The sequence below is a fragment of the Elaeis guineensis genome, chromosome 1 (assembly GCF_000442705.2).
Source record: "Elaeis guineensis isolate ETL-2024a chromosome 1, EG11, whole genome shotgun sequence".
Classification (NCBI taxonomy): Eukaryota; Viridiplantae; Streptophyta; class Magnoliopsida; order Arecales; family Arecaceae; genus Elaeis; species Elaeis guineensis.
In genome coordinates this window covers 106,784,527-106,793,519 of record NC_025993.2, presented here as the reverse complement: position 1 = coordinate 106,793,519, position 8,993 = coordinate 106,784,527, and the positions used below count along the sequence as shown (strand labels likewise).

General features: G+C 37.0%; 1 protein-coding gene across 1 annotated transcript in view; it reads left to right on the top strand.

The window, feature by feature from the left end:
- The first annotated feature begins 1,855 nt into the window (after positions 1 to 1,855).
- Positions 1,856 to 8,993, top strand: part of LOC105038332 (autophagy-related protein 13b) — an 8,215-nt gene continuing 1,077 nt past the window's right edge. Inside the window, exons 1-3 of the mRNA XM_010914102.4 lie at positions 1,856 to 2,173; positions 2,720 to 4,310; positions 4,438 to 4,610. Of these exons, the coding sequence (XP_010912404.1) occupies positions 2,847 to 4,310; positions 4,438 to 4,610 (1,637 nt within the window). The 5' untranslated portion in view covers positions 1,856 to 2,173; positions 2,720 to 2,846. The remainder of the gene's footprint in view (positions 2,174 to 2,719; positions 4,311 to 4,437; positions 4,611 to 8,993) is intronic.

The following is an 8,993-nucleotide window of genomic DNA, read 5'->3' as shown; positions in this document are numbered from 1 at the left end:
AGGTCCCTTATAGATGTATATCTAGGAAAAACTATTTAAGTTGGCAATAAATAGAAGCTAAATAGCGACAACAACACTAAGGGCTAAAAACTATTGGCTTACTAAGCTGGTAAAGTTGATGTTTTGATGCCGAATGGCTAACAAAGGGGTGAGTAGATTTCACCTTCTGCAACCATCTCCTAACTAATTAAGTACTTAACAAAGGGAAAAGTGAGAGATAGTGAAAGAAAATAACAACAGTACCTCCTAAGGGTGAAGAGAAAAGTAAAAATAGGGGGTGGAGGGGCATTAAGCATCGTTAATTCTATTTCAATCTCCCCCATGAAAAAAAAAGTACCAAGTAGCTTTTTCACCCTTGATTAAATAATTTTATCTACACTTTTTTGTTGATATTTGATTGGTTAAATTGATAGTTCCCCTTCTCCACCATTTGACCAATAACCAAACATATTTTTATGGTCAAGTTAGAAACCTAGCACAAATCCTACCTTTATTAGAGTTTAGAGGATAGAGATAATTAAGGGAGGGCCAGCTCTTATAACATAATTCATTGTTTATGAGTATAAATTGATGATCACATTAGCAAGACTTCTTTCCTAAACAGAATTATTGTTTCATTGTTGCTGTGTTCTACAATAATATGTTTGAAAAGCTTCTTTTGCACTACACATGGAGAGTTTGGGTTATCTAATTTTATGTGCTTTATCCTGTATTTGGTTGGGTTCATGGGAGGATGGATGAATGGGATTAGAAGGATGGATGGTCTCCATCCACTATTTGATTCAAAAAGTTATAAAAAGGAGGGATAAAAAAGGAAGGATTACTCATCCATCTTAGCCTACCAATTTGCATCCTCCCAAATTGGGAAGATGAAGGAAGAAAAGATGGAGTATTGAAGGATGGATTTTTGTATTAACAAAATTATCCTTCATTAATTTTTTCAATAAAACTATAATACTTCTTTATTTTTTCATTCATATTATTTATATATATATTGATATATATTATTAAATTTTATTAATTATTATTTTAATTTTAGTATATAATTATCATAATTATAATTAAATAATTAGGTTATCTTCTATTTCTCTATTTATATTTACTATTTTTTAATTAACTACTTGTATAATATTAATTTAATATTTAAACTAAATTATAAATTAATTAGTTATTTATATAATTAATTTATTAATAATTAATTTATAAAATTATGTATTAAATTAAATATTTATATAATATTTATATAATTATAGATTATAAAGATTATAAGTTTATATATTATTTATTTATTTAGTATAAATAAGTATTATAAATAATAATAATAATAATATTTTTATTAATAGATAATTTAGTAAAAATATTATAGAAATATCATCCATCCTTCCTTTAATTCCTTTTATACCAAATAGAGGTTTAAAATAAGATACATGTATACTAAATTTTAAATGATTTATCTAAATTTAGTCATATACTTATTGTAGATCAAAATAAATCTTTTATTCTATTTAATGAAAGTGTAGCGCAGCGGACAATATTACTCAATCGAGCCGAGGCACTATTGACCAAGTTTGACTATTTACTATTTTTAAAATAAAAAAAATTGAAATAAAAAAATAATACAATATATTATATTATAATATAATTATTATTTATGCTTGCTTGAATGTTCTTGGTTGCATGCTTGCTTCACTGGCACTTGCATTATTTAAACCCACAAGTCTTGTCCCACCTCTTTCTACCTATTTAGGAGGCTGGAAATCAGATCCGAGAGAAGACGAGTTGCCACCAAAGCTGAGGATGATGGCAAAGATGAGGTTCCACCCCGGGAAAGGCGCGTGATCAATATTACATTAATAAACTCGAAATCCCAAGCGAACCCGATGTTTAGCGCCTCCAACTCAAGTCCGTTCAATGTTCGCATCCTCCTCCAAATCGCCGGGGCTAATCCGTAATTCCAATAAATAGCCTATGGCATATCCGTCATCGTTGGAGCCCGCCTCCGCCTCTTGCGCTAAAATCCATCAAGCTAGTTTCCCAAGTTGGGAAAAAAAGGTAGTCTATCTAGGGAGCCCTCAATCCCAACGGCTCCGAGATTTCAAACACCGAACTGTATAGAGTTTTCCTCAAGCTAGAGTTCTTCGTCTTGTATGAGTCCTCCGCTTTATCAAAAAAGGTAGCCCTTTGCTCTCGATCTTTTCGCCTTCGAGATAACAGTAGTTTTCTTGAATTTATTGCCAATTACCTCCCGAATCCACATTTTTTTTTTGGATCGTTTGGTGGATTTTAGGGTTCTCGAGTGCTTGTTCTTTGAATTCGTTCTTGTCGCTTGATGAAATTCTCGTGCTCTGTTTTTTTTTTTTGTTCATAATTCATAGGCTCGGATTTTTTTTTTTTTTGGATGGTAAGGGAGGCAGCAGAATGCCGCCACCCGGCTTTTATTGAAGTCTGAAGTATTTACAGAAGATTGATCAGCATAAACAAAGTGCTGATCCAGAAAGTACGAGTAGAAAAGTAATAGAAAAGATGGGAGCGATGAACATAGGTTAGGTTTTGATTTGAGTTGTTTTTTCGGTTGTTTTTTTTTTTTTTTTTTGGTCTTTGGATTCTAGATTCTACTGTGGAATCAGCAGCATGGTTCCTTCTAAAACCCTAGACTTTTAAACTGATAATCGTGAAAAATCCATGCAACTACACTTTTCTTTTGATTTCTTGCTGCAAGAACTCAACAATTAGTTGGAAAATTATCAACTCTGCATTCTGCTTCAACTTGGGATGATCGAATTCCGGGCTTCAAAGGGATAAAATTTGAAGTCTATAGAGTTCACAGATTCGAAGATTGGTAAGATATGGCTTCGTCTCCATGCAATTCCTACTCTGAACCTCCCATAATTGAGCAAGTGATCACCGAATTCTTTGCCAAGAGCCTTCATATCATACTCGAGTCGAGGTCCCCTAACGTCTCCTCTCGTAATTATTGTGGGGATCATTTTACCTCGTCGCCTTCCTCCTCCTCCTCCTCCTCCTCGAGCAGCCGGCCAAGGGATAAGTGGTTCAATTTGGCTTTACGGGACTGTCATTTTGACCTCTGGTGGCAGAGCAATCTTGAACCATTGGTCATTGATGTGCTTTTGGTCCATCAGTCATCGGCCTCCAGTGCAACCCACCTGTTTCCTGGTGGGTGCCTACTTCTGAATTCCTCGGGGAAGGATAGGTTTCTAATGAGTCCAAGAATGGATGAACTTGAAACTAAAAGCGAGAAGATCGTAGAGAGATGGGTTGTGCAGTATGAGAGTCTAAAGAAAAGCAGCTTTGGAAGGGAAGTTTGGTCGGGTACTAGGAAAAGTAGCAGTGCATCTGAAATACCGACTTTGTACAAGAAAATATACAAGAGAACGGTCGTAATGCTTCGGTCCTTATATGTGTTTGTTAAGCTGTTACCTGCTTATAAAATTTTTCAGGAGCTCAATTCTTCTGGCCGAATCTGCCCGCTTAGCCTTTCACACAGAATCACTTCTTTTGTCGAGCCTTTCACTCGGGCAGAGGATGCTGAGATGAGCCAATTCAGTTTTGTGCCAATTGACACCCCATGTGGCAGGCTGAGTCTGACTGTCTCATACCTCCCAGCATTGGAAGACCAGAGTTCGGAGCCTTCTACAGCATTGTCTGCACAGTTTATAATGGATTATGTTGGTAGTCCGGCAACCGAGCCTCTTAAGAGCTTCCAGTCTGTCCCATCAGCAGGACCACTGCCTCAGTTTGTCTCGATTACTAGGCGACATAGTTGGAGCAATGAACATGGGGGCATGCCTTCAGGATCTCCCTCTCCATCACCTACATACTTTGATTCTCAAGCTACACACTATAATTCCAATGTACATCTCCCTCCTTGTCACCTGCATGATCAGCCTCCTTCTGCAGCATCAGTCCTGCACAATGCTTCAGTAGCTCATAAGAAAAATGCAAGTTTTGAAGATCACCCGTCATCATTTCCATTTTCACCTATGTCTTCCCCTTCTACGCCAACCCATTTTCCTGCTGGCCATTTACCAAATACTCTCTTATGCTCTGAGAGTGCTCCTGTCAGCATTCCTTTGCCTAGGCATGGAAGCAACAGTGGCTTACTTAATCAGGCCCTGCCTCCATCTTCTCCTAAGCCTGAAAAGCCTGGGTGTTCTCCTCAAACTAATACTCTTGGAGATCAAATTGCCACTGTCTCTGCATCTCGGACTTCTTCCCCTGAAGATAAGCTACAAACCAAGAGGGAACCATTAAGGTTGGGGGACCTTGAGGCTGGCATGTCTCTGGCAAAGGTAATAACTTATATTTCACCTTAGCCCAGGTAATTCAGTTTTAGGACTATTGAACATGTAATTGGAAGCAAAAAAATTGCAATCTTCGAATTGGCTCTCAAATCAAGTTCCGGTGTTTCTGTTACAGGCATTATCTTTTGGGAATGGTGAAGTTGGATGTTTACGTGGACTCAAGTGCAGTTCACCACACATCCCATTTTCTAGAAGTTCTAGTAGGTTGTCTCTGCTGGGTGATTTTGATGATTCTGAATTTGCTTGTCCATTTGCTGATGATGAAGATAGAACAGAGTCATGCAACAGGTACTGTTCCATTGCTGGAATTTTTGTTGCTAATGTGACCAATCATTCAATGTTTTAAATATGTGCAAAATCATGTCCTTATTTGCTATACATCATTGTAAACATTATAATTATCAAGCTAGACTGCATGTTTGTTTTGTTTCTGCTTAGCTATGATTTAATTGGTTTTGTATAATATATAAATATTCTTGCTGAGGTTACAGGCTGTTTCTTGCTTTGGTTCTTCATTTGATTGATTGTACGCTAGTGACTTGCATATGGTTGGCAAACCTGTGTCTTTGCATATCAGTGATCCAATTTCAGCTCTTCTGGAAGTTGCATCATGCTGCTTGGGAACTTGTTGTCAAAAATAATTTATTTCTTCCACATATCATGCTAAACAGTGCCATAAGGGCTTTCTATCTGTTATTTTCCCTTCAAAATGTTGTGCAAATATATATACATATATATTTGTATTCGGATGATCTGAAATTATATCATATTTTGTGCAAATATTTATTGCATCCATCATGCTGCATCATGGTGAAGTTCTAATCTCTTTATAAGTGCAAGTGCAGGTTATGTTAGATAAAAATATTACTTGTTATTGGGCACTGTTTATTCAATCTGTGATCTTTCATCCAGAATAATCTGCAGATGGTTGGTTAGGACCACTTAGTTGGCAGTTATCTTAACCACCGACCTTATGATCATGATTAGTATGTGATCATAAGATACCATGTAATTCCCTCCATTAGCTTAGGCCATTTCATTAGCTTGACTTGCATGTGCACACCCTGCAGTATGATCCATCATAGTAGGGCTACCAATATACTCTTTGAAATCCTAATTGTTTATGTGCGTTAATTTGAACTTTGCTGGTCAAAAAACCACCAAGCATGTTAATTATGTATTTTGATGACCAAATTATTCATGCTACTGCAATCAGCTTGAAAATTTAGATGCTTGGTGAAAATGTATTATTGGGCAGTAGTCATGAATTAAAAATCATACAACATCAAATTCTTGAATATTAAGTTTATTAATGCAATACAAAAGCTTTTAAGTTCACTTAGCTTGGTTTGGGATAGTTAAAGCACAAGTCCAGGTAATTGTCAGTACCTCAAAGTGAAGGAAAATATTAAATTATTTTGGACCTTGGTCAAAACAGGAGTCGCTATGGGCATGGTGCAAGGAAGCAAATACGTCAGAAATACTTTTAGTAACGGAACACTTAGGAAGTAGGTATTTGGGTCGAAATTCTAGGAAGATTTGGTTGCCCTATGTAAAGGATTCCAGCTACTAAGTTTTCTATCTGAAACAGAATGGTTTTAAGTAAGGTTCGCCGAATCGGACGGAACAACCTAGTTTGTGGCCTGCCGAACTATACCGATGGACAATTGGGACAGTTCTGGCTTATGAAATGAGACACCATCAAGGATAGAAGAAGAGAGAAGGAAAGAGAGGAAGAGAGATGGGGGAACGGGAGGAGAGGAAAAGGTTGGGGAGGCCATCCGAGCTCCATGGAAGGTCCGTCGATGAGAGGGAAGGAAAGGGAGGCTTGAGGAGGCCAGTGGTGGTTGTGAAGGTCTGTGGATGTCAGACCTCCACCCCCCATCCCTCGATCTCTTGTGGATTGAAACAGGGGCACTCGCCCTTGTTTCAATCGATGTGTTTTATTTTTATTTTTTTTTATCGACTCATAGTGAAATCAGCAATAGGAGGTCTTGCTATCCATGGCCCTGCGGCGGCCACCTCCTTGAAATCTTCCTCTTCTTCCCTCCCTCCCCTTCTCTCTCACTCTCTCCTTTCCTCTCTCGATTCTTTATCTTTTTCGCTTCTTCAATCATCTGAGGGCATCCACGATCCTCCAGCAGCCAATGCTAGCCTCCCGGAGCTCTCCCTCTCCCTCCATCCCCCCTTCTCTCTCCCTCTTCCTCTCTCCAGTTCTCCCTCTCTCCCGCTTTTTGTTCTATTGGTTCAAGCCAGGCACTAAACACCATGGGGGCATACTGAACTATGTTGTTGGAGATCGGCATGGGCCCTAATACCAGCACAGCAAACCTTGGTTGCAAGCCTTGTAAAGTTTGAACTCCATTGAGTTGATAGAAGTTTGCTTGATTAAAACATTGATGTGAAAGTGGACAACCTTGAATCTAGTTTTACACATTTCCTCAATGCTCTTTAGCTTTGGAATGGAAGTTCTGACAGAAGATGCAAAAAGAAAAGAGTATAGGAGAAAACACAACTTGTACAGCATGAATTCCCTTCAAGTATTGGGACATAGACTCCATCTGACTTTGATGAATCGGTTGCCTGATTGCTTCCTTTCCTAGGCCAGCCCCACAAATATGGAATTCCTCTCTTAGATTTCATCTCTTTTTTTTTTTCACCTTTATGAATGATGTCTTGGGACATATTTCACTTTTCTTCAAATTATTCTCCCAGTATATGCTTGCATTAGATTACCTAATTTGTTGAAAATAAGAATGAGGCAGATGCATTATGGATAATTCTATCTCTGATATGCTTCGGAGGTCCCCAACCGTGGTACATCAATTGATATTGTATGAACTTTGGACTTTCAAATAAGAGACCCCTGTTTATATTTCACATTGTGTGTGTGCCAAGACAGGTTTTTCTTTTAATATAATTAATTTTTGCACAATTGGCTGCAATCAAACACCTTATTTCATATTTTGTGGTTCTCTTTTCACCGTAGATGACTGGAATATTACGTATGCTTTGAGTAAAGCTAATGTTTATCCTGGGATGTTTATATTCATTCTGAAACATTATTTTGATATGATAGTGCTGAGACTTACCAAATCAGAAGTTAGTACCAAAGCAGTAATAAATTGCTGATGCATTTCCCATTATCTTTTCTTTGCTGAGCATGCTTCTTCTGATAATGCTCTTGTAATAGTCATAACTATGGAATCCTATGTTCAACTGTTTGAGCTTCTCCACAAATGATTTATATAAAAACAACAGGGTACTCAAACTGCACCTAGTCACAACACTTCTCACCAACAACTTTAGGAAAATAAAGCAAATGGTTGGAACAACGTTGCACCATTTTTATGCATTGTTTCATCAGGACTTGAGAAGGAACACCTATAACAATATGGCATGACAGTGCAAGAAAATATAGTCATACTTAATAATACTTATTAATCATTGCTGGTGAGGAACTTTTCTTGTTATTATTATCCATATTACACAAGCTGTATCATGGGTAAATATTTTCTCACAAAAAAGAAAATCTTCTCATATTATTTATTTACCTACTACTCAAAAATGGACAATGTCAAAATTACAGTATTAACCCTCTAACTCTAGATCTGGATCATTGGTTGGTTTTTAATTTATACGATAGGTACTACAGTTAGGTCTGATGAGCTCTGCCATTCATGACTGGTTGGCTCTCTGAGTTGTTTTTATTCACATGGATTCATCTGATTGAAGAATACCTCCCAGACATCTTTTGCAACTTTTTTCAGGTTATGTCAAACTTTATCTTGGCTGGCCCTTCTTTTTCTTTAATGCAACCACGTAACTTTGACCTTCCCAGTCTGCCATGTATTCATCTGCATATTCTCCTACTTGTGAAGTTTATCACGCATATCTGTCTCTTTTCATTATCCAATCTTCTCATGTCTCCACATGTCAGGAATCAGGAATGTTCGTTATTGATGGGCTCCTTATTTAAGATCCCTTTTCCAATTTAAGAATTAATTGTTGCATGCAAAAGCATGGCCATGTAACAAATCAGTCTCTGTCCTTTCTCTGCGCATTCCACTAAATCTGTGAGTTCTACTTGATCATTGTTAAAATTGATAGCTAAGAGAAACAACATTGTAGTCTCTTCTTTTTATCTGGAGTATTTTATATTGAAAAAGGAGAGAGACATGAAGAGTGAATTGATAGAATCGGATTCAGTGAATTTAGTGGAGAGATGTATGAGCCTATACAGCATGGATAAATTGAGGTTTTTAGTTGCAGAAATTTAATTTGTATGCCGGATTGGCTTGACCAATTTGATAAGGTCCCATGAAAATTGAAAAACCACTCATCTTCCAGCCTTTTGTTTCCACATTCGTCATGCTTCCTATTATCATTAAACATATTGGAGAAGCCTCGTTTTGGACCATTCACGAAATAGCTCTTCTGGTGTTAAGCTTTCTATAAATCAGTGCATTTTTTCTAATCTCATGATGTATTCTCTAAGAAGGAAGATAATTTCAACAGTTGAACCTCTTTATATAAATTTATATATATTAGAAGATGTAAATATAGACTATTATAGGTCTTTATTCAATCTATCCTATGATAATTATGTGATAACTCATCTGATTATCATATAAAGCATGAAGAAGGATGTTAAGTTGATATTGCATTTTG